The following is a 19351-nucleotide window of genomic DNA, read 5'->3' on the forward strand; positions in this document are numbered from 1 at the left end:
AATCAATCAAGCATTTTGTCAAGATTGATAAGGGATGATGGTAAAGACCCCCGTATTGTTTGAAAGACTATGTAATTAGAGATAAGGAATTTGATTGGACTTCACAACAATGTTAACTGCTTACAAACAATAAGACGAGCGAAAACTGTTCATTTACATCAGATGTCGAGTTCAGCTGGGAGCATTGTTGTGAAAACATGGTGACTACGACGTCTTTCTTCCGCTTGTCGTTCTTAGTTTCATTAATGGAGATTTTCATTTTAATTTACGCTGTCATTATCCAATGCCTTGAGAAGGAGGATTTGAGAATTATAACAGGAAAGACTGCTTCACTTGTGGAGGCGCTGAGAAATGAGCAGTTGATTAAAAGCACTGAGACAGCTGTTTTGGAATTGAGGAAGGCGTTCAAAGAGGAAGAAGAGTATAGAAGATCACAGCGTTTTGATTCTATCGAGAATGCCTATCTATTTGCCATGACGTCATTTGCGAACCTTGGTGAGTGTTTCTGCCATTTTGATGATATGCAATGAAATGATTTTCATATATAGAATACCATTCATTTTGTTAAAGGATAACTGTTAAAGAAACGTTTTTAATATGCTAGGTGGACAAGGAAATCTTCTTACAACTATGATGTTATCAACTTTGGCAAAATTGTCGCTTTAAAGACGTTTCGTTTAGAATTCCGGTTCCGGGAGCCTCATAACTTTCAAAATCGAACGGGAAGTGAAAAAGAAATCCGCTTCTTTATTTATCAAAAAGCCTGTTAAGATTCTTCTACAGAAAAACATTCAGAATCATTAAGCTTAAAAATCCCTAGAATAACTAATAAACCTTTCTAAACATCATGCACCTTAAAAGATCCTCTCAATACAACGTTCTGAATTTTATAAGGACATAGATGTGGCGTTGAGATGTAAGCCCCTGTTTGCTGAAGGCTGTCCTCTTAAAAACGAACAGTGTAGTTTTTCAGGTTTTATCAAGAACCAAATCTGGTCAACTGTTTTGCGGGTCATCTGCTATAAGCAAATACCAAACACATTAAGTTTCATTTAAACACCAAAAAAGCATGGTCCGATTAAAGCAGCAGATGTTTTTAAGCAAATTTGAGGAACGCCTTTCAAGGAACAAACAAAACTTAGATTCATCGTGTATTAAGTGAAGCCTATTGAAAAAACGATGGCGTCATATTGTGGACCTAAATGAAGTAAGCAAATATGTGCGAAGGAGATTTCAAAAGAACAGTAAGACGATCGACTGCTTTGTATTATGATTATGTTTTTGCATTGATGAGGAAAGAACTACTGTTTTTATATACCCATGGCAGTTTTGTTAACTGAGCTCTGTTCAAAGCTTCTGTAGGATTCAAGAGATGTGATGTTGAAACACAATGATTGTTTATAGGTCAGAAATGGTCTAGCTCAAAATGGCAATTGCTGTGCTCTTTTCATCTACCAGCCTGATTTCACTTACTGGTTTTATTTTCCATTTCCCTTTTTCCTAGGCAACAGCGGTCTCAGGCTGACTCATTGGCAGGCAAAGCTGTTCTACGTTTTTGCCACTCCGATTGGATTTGCACTGTATGTGATAATCGTCGTTTCTGTAGCTTACTGTCTTCGCGATGCCATGATCGCATGTATCACCAAAATCGAAAGCGCTAAACAGCATCAGATACGCCTTCTCAACATCAAAATTCTTGGTGTCTCTGCGGCTCTCTGCGTCATCATCGTCCAGATTGGAGGCACTGTAGCATTAATTACGAAGCACGAGTATATCGATGGGGTATATGTTACCATGGATACGATGACAATGATTGGCGCCCAGCCTATTGTCGAAAGCTCCCCCAAGCTCTATTTTACATTTTTTCTTAGTTTCTACTTCATCATTGCCCATGCATTAATCTTAGTCCTTGTCTGTAATCTCCAGCAAGCATCTGGGGAGCTCCTTGACTTAGTGTTTGATAATGAAACCAAGACGAATTGTCTTAAAAGCGATATTGTAATTTCAACGGAGAATTACAAAGAAACTTTAATGGCGTCGTTTGAAAGCCCTGGCTCATCGACCCCGCAAAGTGAACCCGATCTAGACAAGGGAGATATTATCTTCCCACAAATGTGGGGTGTCGCATACGAGTTTGAACCAGATATCCTAAATGAAAAACTAATGATTGGACAGACGGATCGAAGGGACAGCAGGTTTTCGGAGATATTCAACGCGCAGAGAGACTTATTTGAGCCGATTATGGAGAGAACTGAGAACCTAGAGGAGGATGTGATGTCAGAGCGGTCTTCTTACAAGTCGACGAATGATTTCTTTCAGAGCGATCATGACAATGAAAAACCAGGCCAAACCAGCGATGTCGGCCATTTCGGTCTTTCAAGCGGTGAAAGTACGCCGGTTGGAAGCAATCAAAGTTTGACGTCTAGTTTTTCAAATATTAGTTTAAATGAATTTGAAGACTCGCAACTTCTTCAATACAACGAATAAGCATTCATTTTCGATTTAAATTTGGTAATCACCATTTCTGTATATATATGTTGAAGTGTGGACTCGAATGAACCCTTTTTATGAGTTTCATCTCATATTGCTAAAACTTTGAAAAATGCTCTGGCTTTTTAGATCTCCTTTGTTCAGCATTAGAAAGTTACTGCTCTGCAAATATAGAATTCTGATTCAGATTCATCAGGGTACATCATTTTTCTACTTTTAGATTAACAGTAAATAGAATGACTTGAAGAGATCATCAATCAAGGAAAACAAAGGGGAATCTTTGGTTTCAATTCAAGTCTCAAATATTTTTTTCGAACAACATGTAAAACAACATAGTTCCAATTACTATTAAATACTCTTCTAGTTACTAAAATCTAAAATCTACAGAGTGTGATAAAACTCTAAAATCTAAAACCCGCATTTAAAACTATGATGTGCTGAAGAAGAGTGTTTTGAATACCATAATAACCTTTAATGCAAAAACTTTCAACTGTAATAATTTCTATCATTTGACCTAAAGATGAATTAAATGTTTTTTTGTAAAAAAACTAACAAATGAAACAACTTTATCCATTAGAATCTCTAACTTTTTAAGAACAAAGTAACCAAATGCATTATTGTGCCAAAGTTAGGCCCTTAACAATATTTTTCCTAGAATAAAGGGACAGATAACAATTCTCTTAGGTATGCATTTCATAGGTTGAGAAGAAACATGGGTGTATACACCAAGAGGAGGCTTGTTCTGTCTTAACAACAGGTTTTCACAAATAATCACCAGGTTGACATTTCTAAAGCTGCTCAGGGCCAAAATGTCAAGGCCAGCCTTGACACAAGGATGAGGCTGTCATAACGTTGCCATTGCTCTAAGAAAATGAAAAAGATCTAGATGTCTAGAAACTAGTTTTTTCAAAGTAGTTAGAAATTCACCAAAATCTTAGCTGCTTTGGTTAAAAGTAGAAATCTTGTGATGGAGAATCTCTTTTTGTTTGCTAGAATATAAACACTAAAGTACTTAAAATAATGACTATATGTATGTACAAACAAAGTTGGCTCTAAGAGCCATGGCAGCATCCAATAATATCTTCCCACCAGTTTGAAGTGGAATCATTGTTTCTTCCCAAACATGACCCACCATACCTAGAACAGAGACACAATCAATCAAAACCGTCCTAACTACATTTTCAAAACACTTGAGACATGAACAACAAGATAAATTTACTAACAGGCTTTTTAACCAAACAATTATTTTGTTTGGTGCAGCAATTGAACTTACACAAAAATGAAATTCAGGGTCAATTTTATGTCTCATCAGCAGCTCAATTTTCAATTAATATCTTAGATTAGAGATGTTGGTTACAATCTTACTACTGTAAAATTATTGACAACATATCATCTACATCTCAGAGAACAACACACAAAACTTTTAGAACCTACTTAATGGAAGACGTAGTACTGTGGTTTGCATCTGTAGATATAAAAATGTTGCTTTCTCTGGTTTGGTTCCTGTACATCTTCAACTCTATAACTGTTGGGAAATGGGGCAAGTCTTACTTCCTTGAACACATCCACAAACAGACACAAAAAGGCATTCAAATAAAATCATTTAAAAATGACAAGTTTGTGAGTAGATTGAATAAAACAGCCCTTTTTGCTAAAACTATCACAGCTAACAACTGAGCTTTCTGAATGTGATAGTCACATATTATGTGTTCTTTTTATCTTTTTGATAACACCTTGAATGTGGTTCCTAAGCATGTGGTCCTGATGCTATGAGGATTGATTCAAAGAAAGGTAAAGATGAAAGAGCAAATTTCTCTAACATCAGATGGCTTCATGTTTAAACTTAATTATCACAAAGTTATAACCCACTGGGGAAAATAAAACTGCAATCCCCTTTGTCCACTAGAACAAGAGTGTTCCATCACTTAACTTAATTTAGCCAATTCAACCTAAGATTACTAGTAGGTAATGTTTACTCCTTGATTCTTTCAACAGGTTTAGGTCAACAGATAAAAATAAGCAACTTTTTATACCAGCTATAATCATTATGGCAGGCTGGCATCTTCTCTGTGGCAATTGCTTGATCTTCCTCGTCTGTTTGCATACTGCAGTCAATTTCCATATCAGCTGGTTTTCTACTTGATGCAAAACCATTTGCATTTGATAGCTGGTTTTCACTTGCATAAAATGATGGAGTCATATGTGCAACCATTGATATTGATTGGCATAACTGCACTTGGTTTTCAGCGAGCGATGCCTCTTCTGCCTGTTTCGTTTCTGGTTTGTTTAAACAAGCATCAGTTTGTTCAGTCATTCGCACTTGTTTCTGTAATAAATAGAAAAGTTATAAACAGTAAAAAAATTACGGAAAAAGCCTTCCGCGTTGATACTTGTAGAAACAGCATTTCATGGAAAGGACTGGCGGAATCTGTTCAAAAGCCCTTGCTTTCGACAGCTGTTTTTCTAAGGATTGTTTCAAATTACAAAATCAATAGAAACAATATCAGAATTGTTTGTTTACCTAGGCTTTCTGCTAAACACTAAGTAAAATATATCTTGTCACGAAATATTTTGTAGGTAATACCTGTGCCGTTGGGCCTAGCGGCGTTATCTGCATTTCAAAATTTCCCGCCTTGTCCTCGATCCAATTTTGCTTCCGCTTCAGGCCGCCTATACCTCCATTGAATTGATGATGCCCGCCAAAATCCTGGTAGCCCGGTTCACTAGCATTTACATCTCGATGTTGAACGAAAGGATGGGCCAGTCCATTGGTATAAAAGCTGTTCTGTGGCATCTTTGGTTAACTTCTGGATGATTCGGTCTTGAATCAAAAACTTCTCTTTTGTAAAAGGACTCTTTTCCCTAATTATAAAAACGCTTGAAATTGTTTAAAACACTGAAAAACTTGAGTTGTTTCTTGAAAGATTGGTTGTCTGTATTCTTGTTAATTCGGACAGGCTAGAAGCGATTTATTGTTCTTTGATTCGAAGTTTCTGGCAACGTAAAGTCCTCAAAGAAGTGATCGTTAGTGACCTTGTAGTAAACATGAGGTTTCATCACAAAAGGAATCAGATCGGTTTCCAACCTTGTTTTCAAAAGACAACGCTGCTCCTCCGCAGGTCATTGATAGCAAATAAAGCTGTATTTGCCGGGGGTCGCCTCTGTGTCACGAAATTCAAACCAGAACAAATTATTCATGAAAACTGGGGACAAAGAAATATTTCAGGCCATGAAAGGAAAGTAACATGTGTAGGGATATAATTTACAATCATAAACTCATAAATTAAGAAAAAATCATTAGAGTCAAATTGCGTTTCTTGGTATGCCACCGAAACATTCTAACTACGAATCTGGCATGGAGTGATTTTAGCAAAAACAATATGTGAATTATTATAGGGACATAATTTGCAATCAATATGTAGGGACATAATTTGCAATCATTATGTAGTTATTGACATCATAATAATAATAATCATAACCGCGCAGCGACCTACAAAGATGCTGAGCAGCGGCTGGAATAGGATGACAAAATGGCTTCCAGTAGCGTTGGAGGGTCGACTTCCACTCACAGAAAAGCTCTTCTACATTCCGTATCTATTCTCTGTAAAGAAGAGGGATTTGATTCAGCATCAAAACTAGCACTAGAAACACTGACAGAGATGTTACAAAGTTGTAAGTATGGTTTGGTATATGAATGACTTCAAAATTATTAACTGTTATATATGGGCTATATGGCAGTATGGCTGGGAATACTTGAATATTTGCTTGATGCAGCAAGAAAAAAAACAAACACTTCAGCCTAAGCATGTTTCTTCCTTTACCCATTGAATCAAAACATGTAGTTAACAAAATTTGAAAACCTACATTTAAGGATAAAGCCTGTCAAAATACTGCCTTAGGATAATTGGAAATATTACCTTAGGATAAAGCCTGTCAAAATATTGAGATGTGCCTGTAAAGTTCATCTTCTGCCATCTTGAGAATACTTTCAAAAAGTAAAAAGAGCTTTCAGAAATTATATCCTTTATTACTGTACCTAAAGATTATTGTAAAGAGATAAATCAGTATGCAGGGCATGGAGATGAACTAAAATATTATTTAGCTATTTATTTCATAACCAAGATCATTAACATCTTTCTATCTTCATGAAAATACTACAGTGGCCCACAACGGCCATGGCACAATCTTTTTTCACGGCACAGTTATATATTTACACGGCACAGATATATATTTCTATGGCACATATATATATTTCTCATGGCACAGTTATATATTTCCACGGCACAGATATATATTTCTCATGGCACAGTTATATATTTACATGACACAGATATTTATTTCCACGGCACAGATATATATTTCTCATGGCACAGATGTACATTTCCACGGCACATTTTTATATTTCTCATGGTACACTTTCATATTTCTCTTTCATTGTGATTATTCCCACATATAAATATTCTGAATAAAAATTCTGGCCACTATTCCATCACCATCATGTTCAGAAACACGGTCATTCAGCTCACTGAAGCACATTTAAGAACATTTCTTCGAAGCACCATGGGACAGCAAACCCTGATTAATATCGGGCTTTATTCAACTATACCCCCATTATTCAACTCTTGTCCATAAAAAAGATTTCGACAAAATAATCGATAAATTTAGTTGCCTTTGTTGAAGAGATTTGTATTTCTTTTGATTTTTCCGTAAAAATTTAGACAAAAATATTTTTTAAGTGAAAAGAATTTGAGCCACCTTTGTCTGAACTCAACCTGTATGCCTATGGGTGGGAATGCAGTGTTTTTATCCAAATGTGAAATCGATATGTGCCATCTCCAAGAAATTTTTAGGACAAAGATATCTCTGGTGTACACATGCCAAACTGTGCAGACTGGCCGGCCACACCAGCCGAGATTTAAGGTCTGTGAAAATGAAATTTATTTTAAATTATCCAAAGATATGATTATTTCAAATCACATATAGAACATTGCTCCTTTTCAGTTATGTTTTCTTTACTTATCTGGCTACACGCCTCATTATGAAAGTGTACCCTAAGAAGTATGAAATTATGTCGTGAGAAATAAGAAAGTGAGCCATGAAAAATAAAAAAGTGTGCCGTAAAAAGTATGAAACTGTGGCGTGGAAATACGTAACTGTGCCGTGAAATAAGATTGTGCTGTGGCCGTTGTGGGCCACCGTAGAAACACCCTATCTCAAGAGAGTCATAGCAACATGAAGAAACAAATAACAAATTAATGTGAATGTGACTAATCTCATCCAATAGCAAGAGAAATGTGACTGAAGTCACATATTATTTAACTTTAGCCTGTTAGTCACAACTCAAGCAGACCTGCATTCATACATGGCATTTTGATTATCACTCAAAGCAACTTTAGAAAAGAATAGCGAAGGCAGGGATACCAAGTTTAAAATAAAGCTTATTTTTCTTTAATCGATAAACAGGAACTTGTTATACAATAATAGATACTTGTAACAAGAGAGATTGTGATATTTAGGCTAAATAGTAGGCAAAATTGTAACTATTAACTAAGTTTGACAAATTCAGATATATTTTTATATCACAGTCCTTTCTTAGCCAGTATATTCTTAGCAGACGTAGAAGGTTGTGTGAGTCTTGTGCAATTGAGAGTGGAATAAAAATACACAGTGTTTCAAAGGTATTCAGGGGTGGACAATTTGGTCTCCCACACACCTGAGAAGACTGGTTTTTTTATACCGGAGAATGCTTATCGTTACAAAAAGTAACTGCTGGGTGACAAAATTTTTATTGGAATGTCCACCTCTGTGGACAGAGTCCCGTTTTTGGAGACCACATGCCATATGCTAGAGACCAACAAAAGAGCGCTGGTCTCCCATCAGGGGAGCATATTTTTATGGGAATGGTCCACCTGTAGGTATTATATCTTGTTCAGAATGGCAGTACTTTTTGTTAACTTTTTGACAATAGAAAACATCATATGAATGCATGACTAAGGTGAAATGGCATAAGAGATAAAGTTAAAATTGTTTACAAAAAACATTTTGTAGCAGCAAATGCAGTTTCTTATCAGGCTATTTCAGACCCTGTTTACACTGTCCTGTTCAAAACAGAACCATGATGGTACAAAATTGGTTGGCTTTCCTAACAGGGTAAAAACTATTCCAGATACAAGTGTTACATTTTGAGAGAAAAGATTTTAAAGCTGAATATGGTGATTTATCTGTTGTTCTGAATCAGATTGGTAATCTCTTTCAATAATCTAGTACTTAAAAGTGCCTTTTTTCAGAGGAAAAGGCAAGAAAAATATATGGGTAGTATGATTTATGACATGTGACTTATGTGGCGTTATGTCCAAATTTTTGAAAAAATAAAAGCTCTTATAAAATTTGTGTCTGAAAACCTAAATTTCTCACCCTTCCTATGAATTTTTCTATCTATGTCACAAGATTGATAATAAATTTCATCACCTCAAAATCTTCTTTTTGTGGGTCTATTTGTCCCCTGCAGATCATTGATTGAACACTACCTGACAACTGCCATGTTTCTTTGAGAATTTGAACAAAGCAAAGCGATTGGCCTGTTTAAAGAAAACAATTTCGGCAACTCAATCAACACATTCCTTCCAAGGCTAATCTTGTTATTCTATTTAGAGGTTATAGGGTGCTTGTGTAGCAGACTTAATTGAGGCTGACCAATAAGTGTGCTTATTGATTTCATATTTTCTCACCCTCCCGAAACCCTCCTGTATGTTCTAAATCCTGTGTGTAAGTTCTCCATGTAGCTCTTTTGTTATTTTCTGTATTCAACATTAAGTTTAGCAATTATAGTTTGGCAATTTGGCGATTTTGGATTTTGATTAGCTATCATCTATATTTGCTCCATGTTGAAACCCTTCTGTGGATTACTCCCTAATATTCTCCTGGCTATTCCGGATCCAATGATGAAGTTTTCCAACAATGTACTTTTTATTCTTCATTGACTCATGGGGCTTGTTAGATATTTTTTTGCTCCAGGCATCATACGCCTTCCCCCCAGTAATGATCCCATGGGCATTGAAAATACAGCAAGGAAACATTCTTAGATTAAAAAATTAGGACTTAGGAAAGAGCAAACTTTTTACATTGTTACACATGTATATTGCATTCACTTTTGTTTTTAGGAAAAAGAACTTTGGTCATAAATATATAAGCCTTTAAGTTTTATACAAAAGATCAACATTAACTTTTTGACCCTTTCCTCCATAATCATTGTCAATTGTTTTTGCCTTTTGGTAGACCCTCCCCCTAGTACGTATTGAGCTCAATTTTGACACAATTGCAGTACAGTTCCATCTAATTTTTACATTCTTTGAAATATTTTCTAGTTATCAAGTAATTTGTTTTCATTATACTTATATTTTAGTTGCTATGTGTTGTTTTGTTTCAGTTAGAGCTGTAGGGCTGCATATTTTCATAAAAATTCAAGTGAATCTGTTGTTGTCAAACAATGTGGTTGTTTATAGAAAATATTTACTCTCTGTACAGCCCTTTATCAAAGTCCCTGCCACCCCATAAAATGTTGGTTGTTGTATATGCTATTTTCAGTAACAGCTATAAAAAAATTCAATTTATTTTACAGATCTTACTGAAATTGCTGAGTGCAGCCGTGAATATTGTGAACAATGTCACCGCACATATCCAGATGTTACTGATGTAAAAATGGCTTTGATTGACCTTGGTAAGAATACAAAATGTTTTAGTGATAAATATAAGAAAATGAAATTACACAAATAAATAGAATTAATGAAACATTAACAAATTTGATTGGTCTGTATGCGCTTCATATATTTGAAGTCTATTTGATTGTTGTATGAAAAATTTTGTTCTGTAAAAATTGAGTTATTCAAACTGCAGGCTCTTCAACCCTTTAAGAAGGCCTTTAACTGCTCCTAAAAGAAATTTTGCAGTTACTTTGTCTGTTATGATATCATCCTTTTGTTCAGGTCCAAGGTCAGCTTTTAAACAGTTCTTGAAAACCTCAGTTATCTGTTTTACTTGTTCACAACTCTCAGTTGGCTGCAAAACAGCCTCTGTATCCCAGGAGTGGAAATGTGAATCATCAATATAGAACTGGTACCGTAAAATCACCTTTTCTGTCATCCCAGGACTAATATCCAGGTCCCATGTACAAACAGCTTTCATGCGCTGATCTAAAGGAAGTCTAAACATGAGCACACAGTTACGGAAATCATCATAATCATCAGGAGCACCCCAAACAGATGCTTGAAAATCAAGTCGCTTTAGTAAGGTTTTCACTGCCAGCTCATTTGCAAAAATCAAATCAAAGCCTGTTTTTCCTGATATGTGGAAACACCTGTCAATATTTACAAAGAAGGATGGTTTTTTCTCTAGAAGTGTACCCAAATGAAGAACTAGTTCTTCCGATAGGTCTCTATTCTTCATTTCAGCTAAAATAAACTTGTCTGCTTCTTTGTGATAGGCCTCAATGGCATTTTTTCTCATTGTGGCAAGGTTCTCATGGAAAACTGGGCCATGTGGCTCTTGGTTCTTCTCTTCCTCTATAAACCGTAACCCAGGAACATCTACAAATTGTGGTTTATGAGGAAAACTCAAGAACAAATCAAGAATGTATTCTGGGCGTAGTTGAAGATTTGTCTCTGGCAATATTTTAGCCAGAATGTCAGTTATTTTGCCAATGCCCTGCAAATCTGAGGTGACTTGAATATCTTCGGTGTCAGTTATCTTTCGTGTGATTGATTCTTCGTATGTGTCACTTTTATAAATCAGTATGCACCTGCCATTTAAATAAGCTTTGAATTTAAATTTTTGTGACGTGAGTGCAATCAACTGCTTGACATACTCGTCACCTTCTCTGGCTACTGGGGCCCACCCAATATCATCACCATCATCATCCTCATCACTTGCCTCTTCATCTGAGCTTTCTACATATCCGTCCTGTATTTCCATTGCTTTGTTCTCAGAATAAAGCTTTGAAAGCTGAATAATTATTTTGTCAGATCCGATTTGAAAATAAAAATTTTGTCGTTTTATCAGCCAGTCTGTCTGAGGGCGACTGTGTACTTCCTCTGCAGTGTACTCGTTTAAGAATGAAAATAACTCCGTTGCGAATGGGCCACAGGAGTTCCAACGTGTTTTAATAGCATCACTGTTAAGTACAGACAGCGTCTGGCCAAGATTGACACCCGTTCGCATTAGTTTCGCTAGCGCACAAGTAGGGTAATTCTTGAAGCTCCTTGCACTGCTAGTCTCAAACCAACCTTCGAACCATGCATCTTGAACCAAGAAGCATATTCTTCGAAAGAGAACATTGCTGCTCCACGAATACCGATCCGCAGATAATGTATTGATCCTTTTACATGTTTTGCTGAATGATGAAAAGTCGTTGAAATCAAAATAACCAATTATTTGACAAAGACTAAAATTGTCCAAATCTAGTAGGCCTATAGCAGAGGGCCTAGTTTCCAGCCGGAGTTCACCAACATCTAGCTCTTCGCTGCCGTCTTTCATAATGATATTTCAAATCGCTGATTTTTTCTTTATGTTTCGAGGCCAGATGGAGAGTTAGTCCAATTTATTTTTTTGAAATATTAACTTTAAACTGAACAATCGAAAAACCTCTTGGATAAGAACCACCAGTCCGCCCTCCAACACAGGGGAACAAAACCACGAAAATTTGAATCTCCTTCGCAGCTACCGCAACAGAAATTACACAAAATTGAATACATCCCTGGATCAATAAACTTATGGATAAATTCAGTAAAACTGAAAGGGTTACAATCCTGTAAACTTTCCCAGTTTTGTCGGAGAACCCCAGGTTTAGCTTGTTTTCTCCCGGCCTTAAGTTTTTTCAGGTTTTCACCCTGTTTTTCTCCCTGTAAAATTTGTTTGTGGTGGAGCCTGGCAGCTTTATTACATTTTGACGTAATTGGAAAATGTTTGATTGCAACTTAGATAGAAGGATACTTGATTCAAAAATATCCAAAAGGCCTTGCTCCGTTGCCCGGGGGTATGCAATCTTCAATCTTCAACCTTCAATCGTTTACTCTTAAAGGTTTTACAACCAATCTGAAGCGTTAAAAAAAGGGAAAATTAACTCAGAAGTAAGATTAATACCATTTCCATCCAGCATTCCAATTTGTTGATTTCCACTGTGCCTGGCTGTACACAGTTTTTCTTGGGCTTCTACCCCTCAAATCCCCCCTTCTCCAGGTGCTGGGTCTGCCACTGCAAGCTGTATCCCCAATTGCTTTTCTGCCTCTTCTGCACCCAGTTCTGGACCACTTTCAAATAATCAAAGCAGCAGGGCGAGTTTATGTATAGGAAGTATGTCTTGACGAATCTCGAAGATTTCTTCTAAATTGCAACTCCAAAATGTCCCATGAAGAGTTTTTGCATGAAATATGCCCATTGTGCCCCACGAGTTTTCTCTCAAAGAATTCTGTATTGCTTTTGAGTACTTGCATCTTATCCACCAATATCTAGCTTATCTAGCATCGATGATTTGATTCAGGCTGTTTTTGTTATTAGGGATGAAAATTGACAACCTTGACCTTTATGCTCAGAGAACTGGCAGAGATTCCGTCAAGATACGTAAGTAGCTCATTCTATCCAATGTCAAGCTTTCATTAATGCTTCAAAGCCTCAAAAGAAATTGATCAGATTAGAAGGATTCATTATTCCTGTAAGAAGGCTTGAAAACCAGACGAGGTAGCCTTGGGATTGGGGGCTAAACTGGGTACCTCTATATAAAATTACAAGAATTGATAGAGCTTTCATTTTTTTTACTAAAATTGCTCTTTTTGGATAAAGAAAAATTGATTTACTCATCTTCTGCTATGCACCAATGATTTTCATCTGAACGAAGATACAACAAAGGATGCTAAACTGTTTACTTTGATCTCCTTGTTTGTGGATTATTTTGTTACTGTTCTTCCATTTGATGCACTCTTCCAAATTTTCAGCTGGAAAATCAAAGCCTCCTTCCACACCGAAGCCGCTTCAAACATCACTGACGAAACAACCTCGCCCCTCTCACGTCCCCGTTCATCTCCCCCCCTTCCCAGACGTCCATTCGTACGTTCGAACTCCTGTAAGTATGATTTTAGTTTTCTTGTTTTCTCTTCTGCAGAGAAATGGAAGTCTGCCTGTGTTTATAGGCTCTTGTTGAAAGTGGACATCTGAATAAGAGCAACCATCCCGAACAAAATTGCTCGGCCGAAATGCAATTTTTGCATAAGTTCGAATCCCCCTTTCCCTCCCGAATCAATGCTTGATTTGTAGTTCTATCATTTGTCCTTAAAAAATGCATTCAAGATTTAATCAAGGGAGGGGTGAAGTTTTTTTTCAAAGGGAAGAGCTTAACATTGCAGTGTCTTTTATCTTGATGCAGATTAAAGCGGTTGAAATGTATAGTCCATCTGTCTATCATAACATTTTCCATGTATTTTGTGTGTATGTACCCAAGGCTGACAGGAAAATCCCTCTTCGAAATACCAAGAGGAACAGAGGGAATTTTATCTGCACAAAGACTTTGAGTTAACATTTGTTATCATTACAGATCCCGTTTTTAATAGGTTGAATTCCAATTTTTTCACAGACTTTGAGAAAACCTGTTAACGAATATAAGATTATACGAGAAAAAATTGCAGCGCAGAAAAGGGATGTAGAGTTATCTTTGACTGGGTGAGCGTTATTTACAAATGTTTTCTTCATTGCATTTCCGTAAATCTTTATTCTCTTAAATTTTCATTCTCCCAAATTTGGATTCCCAAAAATTTCGTTTTCCTAAATTTGTATTCTCAAAAATTTTACATTCTAGTGTTTCTTATTTCACATACTTCTTTACATTCTCGTTTACATTCCCGTCTTGCCTTGTATCGTAACTATCGAATTGGTTTTTGATTGCAGGTTTATGGCCAGAACGAGACTTGCGGAAACGAGAATATTCCATAAAATGGATCAAACCAAATACCCAAGTAGGTCAAGCAAATCTTTCAAAGGTTGCGTTATGCGTTCCTTTTAATATGCCTTTGTAAATCTTTTGTAACTCATTTGTAACTAGAATTACTGGGGGCTTTTTTAGTTAGGGTTTTCAAAGCCGCTCTCTCTAATTATAATCAATAGAAAGAGCAATTACCGTACCCAAACGATAGAAATTTTGAATGTGCAGGTCCTTTTTTACTGGGTATGGTCAAGTTTGCCGTGAAATGGAGAGGAAAGGTTAACAATCACTCAGTTTATCACTCAATCACATGAATCATTGAGTGAAATCAGCAGTGAAGTAAAACCTAGAGGATGTCTGACATGCCAATTTTTTTATGTTGCAAAGGGTGACCGCTGACCTTGTTTTTAGTCATCGCTCCCGAGGACCTGCCTGTGACGTATCTTCGAGCACTGTTTACAGAAGAAGAATGCAGCGATGAATTGGAATGGCAAGGAGATCAAAGGAAAGACGATGATTCGGATTTGAAGGATAAAAATGAAAACTTGAAGGACGTGCAAGATAATCCTTATGTGAAACCACCAAAGAAAGCCAAGCTCCGTTAGTTATTTTAACTGGTTAGGCACACAAAATTCAAACTTGCATTTTCTTAAGGTCCCTACACGAAGAGTGATTTCCTCATCTTTTGAAAAAACAGATTGGTATTTCATGTAATACTGTTAAAAGTATATTTTGTTTCCTATAATTTTAACCCTCCTATGTCACAGTTGCTTTCTTCCTCCTTTTCTATCTTGACATATCCAATTTTGTTGTGGATTTCAAACGAGTACCGGTAACTCATATCGGCAGTTGAGTCTTTCTTGGTCGTTATTGGTCGCTCAGACGCACATGTGATAAAATCGCTGGAAATCTAATTAAATGCTCATTTGTAAATTTGTTTTCGAGCTTTCAGCGTTAAATCGATAAACGGTGGATCAAAGGAAGATGCAGAATATATTACAATGGTTAGAACACCGCCTGTGAAAGTCATTTTACAGGAAAACATTTTTAAAATTGAATCTCATTTGGCTGATGAATCTTAATCAAGCAATTAATATATTTTCGACCTGCTCATAATTTATATAAACACAGTGACGAAGCATGAATTTCCATGTTCATAGAAACGTCGTTTAGAGAGAAGTGTTTGCATTTTCTCCACACTGTCAATTTGGCTTAAGTTTGACCCAGTTAAAACTGAAGAGTAATGTTCAAAAGAAACGCTTCCTTCCATGTTAATATTTCATTTTAAAATACAAAAATACAAAAGACACATTGCATATACCCACACTCTTAGTGCGACCAATAATCACAAACGATGTCATTTATATAACGATTTCAATAGCGATTTAAAGCACGTGTCTCCATTCATTTAATAACACGGTTCCTGTCTAATGTCAAATTCTGCACAAAACGGTTCTCTAGTCAGCCATAAATCCGAAATTATTTACAAAATCTAAGATAGAGTTTTGGAATCTACATTAAACAAAATGGCATAATATGGTTCATCATTTTCTTCCGTGGGAAAACTACAAGGGGTTTGTTTCAAAGCTGCAGAGAAAAAAGAATGTCTTCAGTCCATGTAAACATCAATTTTTTAGAAAGAAACTTAAGCAGAATTTAATGAGTGTAACACCACCAACATTGCCAATTCTTGTACTTGTTTAAAGCAAGTAATTATTTTCTAAGTCAATCTTAATACTTAATAGAAAACAACAGTTTGGGAGGTCATTAAGTCTTAATCAGTGAAAAGAACTGATTAAGAAAGTTTAAATCTTTAATTGTTATTGACAAGAAACAATTTATTGATGCCCCACCACAGTATCATTGCTTTCATAATTTGCTTATGCAAACTTTTTGACATAAAATCAAAACATTATAATCACCAAAATCAAAATATCATATTGACTAAAGCTGTAATCATTCTTTGCTAGATATGAAGCTTGTACACTCTTGTTTTAAATATTCCAGATAATAACACTCTGTAATATTATCTGTTATTATTAATCAATGTTTTCCTTACAAACAGAGATAAACACAAACATCACTCAGTACACTTGTCAACAACAGAGATCACATAATCTACACATTTCCAATAAATAGCCTTTTATGTTAAAAAATTCAAGTCAATATACCCAACCCAGTTCACTAAAATTCTTTCTATCTACATAAAGTACAAAACAATAATAGCCCAGTTTATATCATGACCACTTTAAGCAACTGATCCAGCCACTGTGCCATATGGATGTGAAAATTTTTCATCCATTAATAGGTTTAATATTTGTATCACTGCTGCCTTGAATTCAGCAGCATCAAACGACAGATCTCTGTAGCTTTGACTGCTTGCGGTTGTGCTGGTAGCTTCATCATCTTCAGACTCTCCACCAGACTCATCCTTCTGGTGCACCAAAGGGAACTCTAATGACAGAAAAACTTGAAACCAACCTGTAATTTTAAGACATAACCTAACAAATTAGTGAAAAAAACTAAGGTGGAAGGGGTGTAGCTTCCTGAACATGAAGAGAAGAGGGAAAAGCTCATATTGTGTGACATTAGGGACAATTGTTACAATTGCCTATAAAGGTTTACAAGGATTAAATGTAACTGCTAACATCCTCATGTTACAAAATATTTCATATTTATCATTAGTTTTCTGAAATTTTATTTCTTTTGAAACATGAAATAGGCACACACACAGTTTATTCTACCATTTATTAAAAGCCATAAGACAAGGAGATGAAAAATATAAAAAAATAAATATGATAGAGCTTTTTTAAAAACGTACCATTGTAGTCCTTGAAACAGACAACACCCCCTGTTTTCTTGTGCAGCATTTTGACAGACCATGCACTTACATCGTCACTCGACTTGTACATGGAACAATTCAGATCAAACAGGCATATCAGGCGGTACAATGCAAGACAGGATGGCAGTGCTTCCACTGGCTGTGAAAAGTCATCGTCAGTCATGGCATGGGACTTTGATGAAATAGAAGTTCCGATACTTGCAACTGAATTCTGAGACCAACTAAGGCAAAATAGCGGTGACAAAGGAGGTGACAACAATTGATCAGCCAATGCCTTACTTTCTGGCAGCAAAGGTGTCACACTCAAGGAGCTATTTGACCGATTGTGTTTCTCTAAAACATTTCCTGCTTTTGGATAGGACTGAATGCCTATATCAGAGTTTGACCGGCAGTGAACATGAGTCACTAAGCTTGGAGAAACTACCTGCCTATCTTTCATTGGCACAAATGGGCTTTCAGGATGCACTTCCGCATTATTTTCATTGGCAATGAACCAAAACCCCTCCATTGGGTTATAAAAAACCTGAGTATTGCAAGGTCTAGCCCTCCTTGTTACCATCCATCCATCTGATATGGATGCTTGTATTGAATGCTGCTCTTCAATATCCAGGCTGTGTGCACCAATTATGAAATAATCACAGTTGACTGTATATCCATGTTCTGGGAACTCACATTCTGAATCAAAGTCACTTTCACGTTCACTGCGTTCAGAGTCCTCAGTGTCACTCAAGACACTGCTGCAACTTGACTCCCTTGAAAACACTTTACTCTCAAACACAAAGGGCTGGGTACTGCCAGCAACTGGGGAGACAGGTGACAGTGGCAAATGTGGCTTTGGTGAACGCTTTCTCTTTGGGTACCTCCTTTCTCTACATTGACCATCATCATCATTATCACTTGCATCACTAATAGCTTTGAATTTTTCCATATCTTGTGAACCTGTATCTCTGTTTATGGGACTTTTGCATCTTAATCTTCGTTTTTTTCTTGGTGTTTGTTCCTTTTGAAAGCATGAACGGGAAGTCCCACCTGCAGACGCACTTGCAAAATACAAATTGAATTTATTTAGCACAGGCTGCAGTCCAAGGGGATGCATTATAAAATGAGGATGGGTCAAAATATTCAGCAGTTCTAGAGCATCCTCACGAAATGACTTATTGCCTGGCATTCCATTCGAAAACGTTGTGTTCATGGCAGCCTTCCAGTCGTAAATCTCAAAAATCAAACCTGTATCACGGTGCTTAAGTCTAAATCTCCAAATTCGATAGAAGGTAAGACCATCTTCTGCTGCAGCAAATGAACTAAACAAGCACAGCCAACGGTACAAAACAAGACAACTTGGAATGACTTGGTAAGGCCTGATGTGACGTGTTTTCTTGTTTCTTCGCAGCATTTTTAATTTCTGTGATGGAAAAAGATCACCAATATACCCTCGTCTTCTGTCAAGAAATACCCATCGCAGCTGAGTCGTATCAAAATAAAGCTCAGCGTTTTTGTCAAATCTGTAATTACTGTCATCATGCTCGTATGGGTAAGCCTGAAGCCATTTTTCTGAAACATACGACATTCTCTCAAACATTACATTTCGAAGTTCTTCTAACATCGGCTCGTCTGCTAGAGTTTTGCAAAATATAAAATATTTCATGTCATCGGGAGAAAACCAAGATTTTTGCTCCAATTCCTGGTAAGCCAAGTGCCATTCCATACTTCGAGCATTAATGTTTTGATACAAAAATCGCTGCGATGGCCATTTTCTCAGCACAAGTTTTTTCCACAGTTCTGGTGCACGTGAAACCCTGAGCCATTGCTTGCATACTAGCGAAAGGTTTGTCAAAGATTTCGCATTAAAATAGACAAAAACTTTCTCCAAAATTTCGTCAAGAAACAAAGCTTCCTCCATCTTCGCTTCGCGTGTTTATTGTTGTTCAACTGCGACACGAGCACGCGCTTCCTGCATAATAAATCAAAAAATAATGCCCTTTGTTTTGAAGAAAAATAAAAGAAATCGTTGTCTTCATTGATTTCAAGGTTTCATCTGGTTACATGCAAAAGAAAAA

At 36.5% G+C, this 19351-nt stretch overlaps 4 protein-coding genes across 6 annotated transcripts; 2 read left to right on the forward strand and 2 right to left on the reverse strand.

The window, feature by feature from the left end:
* Window positions 1-197: 197 nt before the first annotated feature.
* Window positions 198-2549, forward strand: LOC135681057 (uncharacterized). The gene is made up of 2 exons (XM_065195339.2): window positions 198-495; window positions 1505-2549. The coding sequence occupies exons 1-2, from the start codon at window positions 198-200 to the stop codon at window positions 2485-2487; spliced, it is 1281 nt and encodes a 426-aa protein (XP_065051411.2). The 3' UTR covers window positions 2488-2549.
* A 218-nt stretch (window positions 2550-2767) lies between these two features.
* On the reverse strand, window positions 2768-5577 carry LOC135681067 (uncharacterized). Of its 2 annotated transcripts, XM_065195352.2 has the most exons (4): window positions 5075-5574; window positions 4524-4816; window positions 3925-4015; window positions 2768-3627 (listed from the first exon to the last, which is right to left on the reverse strand). In XM_065195352.2, the coding sequence occupies exons 1-3, from the start codon at window positions 5282-5284 to the stop codon at window positions 3925-3927; spliced, it is 594 nt and encodes a 197-aa protein (XP_065051424.1). In that variant the 5' UTR covers window positions 5285-5574; the 3' UTR covers window positions 2768-3627. The 2 variants fall into 2 exon arrangements, with proteins under 2 accessions (XP_065051424.1, XP_065051425.1); XM_065195353.2 differs by lacking the exon at window positions 3925-4015 and having other exon boundaries at window positions 5075-5577.
* Window positions 5578-5986: 409 nt separating this feature from the next.
* Window positions 5987-15216, forward strand: LOC135680997 (transcription initiation factor TFIID subunit 8). Its single transcript, XM_089113755.1, has 7 exons — window positions 5987-6162; window positions 10109-10207; window positions 13039-13101; window positions 13473-13600; window positions 14108-14193; window positions 14419-14486; window positions 14864-15216. The coding sequence occupies exons 1-7, from the start codon at window positions 6021-6023 to the stop codon at window positions 15055-15057; spliced, it is 780 nt and encodes a 259-aa protein (XP_088969881.1). The 5' UTR covers window positions 5987-6020; the 3' UTR covers window positions 15058-15216.
* Window positions 15217-15716: 500 nt separating this feature from the next.
* Window positions 15717-19324, reverse strand: LOC135681047 (uncharacterized). Of its 2 annotated transcripts, none has more exons than XM_065195320.2 (2): window positions 17274-19324; window positions 15717-16906 (listed from the first exon to the last, which is right to left on the reverse strand). In XM_065195320.2, exons 1-2 carry the CDS (start codon window positions 19192-19194, stop codon window positions 16701-16703), a joined length of 2127 nt encoding a protein of 708 aa, XP_065051392.2. In that variant the 5' UTR covers window positions 19195-19324; the 3' UTR covers window positions 15717-16700. The 2 variants fall into 2 exon arrangements, with proteins under 2 accessions (XP_065051392.2, XP_065051391.2); XM_065195319.2 differs by having other exon boundaries at window positions 15717-16933; window positions 17274-19321.
* Between the last annotated feature and the right edge of the window lie 27 nt (window positions 19325-19351).

Source organism: Rhopilema esculentum, chromosome 18 (assembly GCF_057945365.1).
Source record: "Rhopilema esculentum isolate cy_ngs chromosome 18, ASM5794536v1, whole genome shotgun sequence".
Lineage (NCBI taxonomy): Eukaryota > Metazoa > Cnidaria > Scyphozoa > Rhizostomeae > Rhizostomatidae > Rhopilema > Rhopilema esculentum.

Excerpts from the sequence above, each read along its gene's own strand:
- LOC135681057 (XM_065195339.2), top strand. The coding sequence starts at position 198 with ATGGTGACTACGACGTCTTTCTTCCGCTTGTCGTTCTTAGTTTCATTA. Across the intron at positions 496-1,504 it reads GACGTCATTTGCGAACCTTG|GCAACAGCGGTCTCAGGCTG; the intron begins GTGAGTGTTTCT and ends CCTTTTTCCTAG.
- LOC135681067 (XM_065195352.2), bottom strand. The coding sequence starts at position 5,284 with ATGCCACAGAACAGCTTTTATACCAATGGACTGGCCCATCCTTTCGTT. Across the intron at positions 4,817-5,074 it reads CGCTAGGCCCAACGGCACAG|AAACAAGTGCGAATGACTGA; the intron begins GTATTACCTACA and ends TATTTATTACAG. Across the intron at positions 4,016-4,523 it reads TGCCATAATGATTATAGCTG|TTATAGAGTTGAAGATGTAC; the intron begins GTATAAAAAGTT and ends ATTTCCCAACAG.
- LOC135681047 (XM_065195319.2), bottom strand. The coding sequence starts at position 19,194 with ATGGAGGAAGCTTTGTTTCTTGACGAAATTTTGGAGAAAGTTTTTGTC. Across the intron at positions 16,934-17,273 it reads CTGTTTCAAGGACTACAATG|GTTGGTTTCAAGTTTTTCTG; the intron begins GTACGTTTTTAA and ends TTAAAATTACAG.
- LOC135680997 (XM_089113755.1), top strand. The coding sequence starts at position 6,021 with ATGGCTTCCAGTAGCGTTGGAGGGTCGACTTCCACTCACAGAAAAGCT. Across the intron at positions 14,194-14,418 it reads GTAGAGTTATCTTTGACTGG|GTTTATGGCCAGAACGAGAC; the intron begins GTGAGCGTTATT and ends TTTTGATTGCAG. Across the intron at positions 14,487-14,863 it reads GGATCAAACCAAATACCCAA|TCATCGCTCCCGAGGACCTG; the intron begins GTAGGTCAAGCA and ends CCTTGTTTTTAG.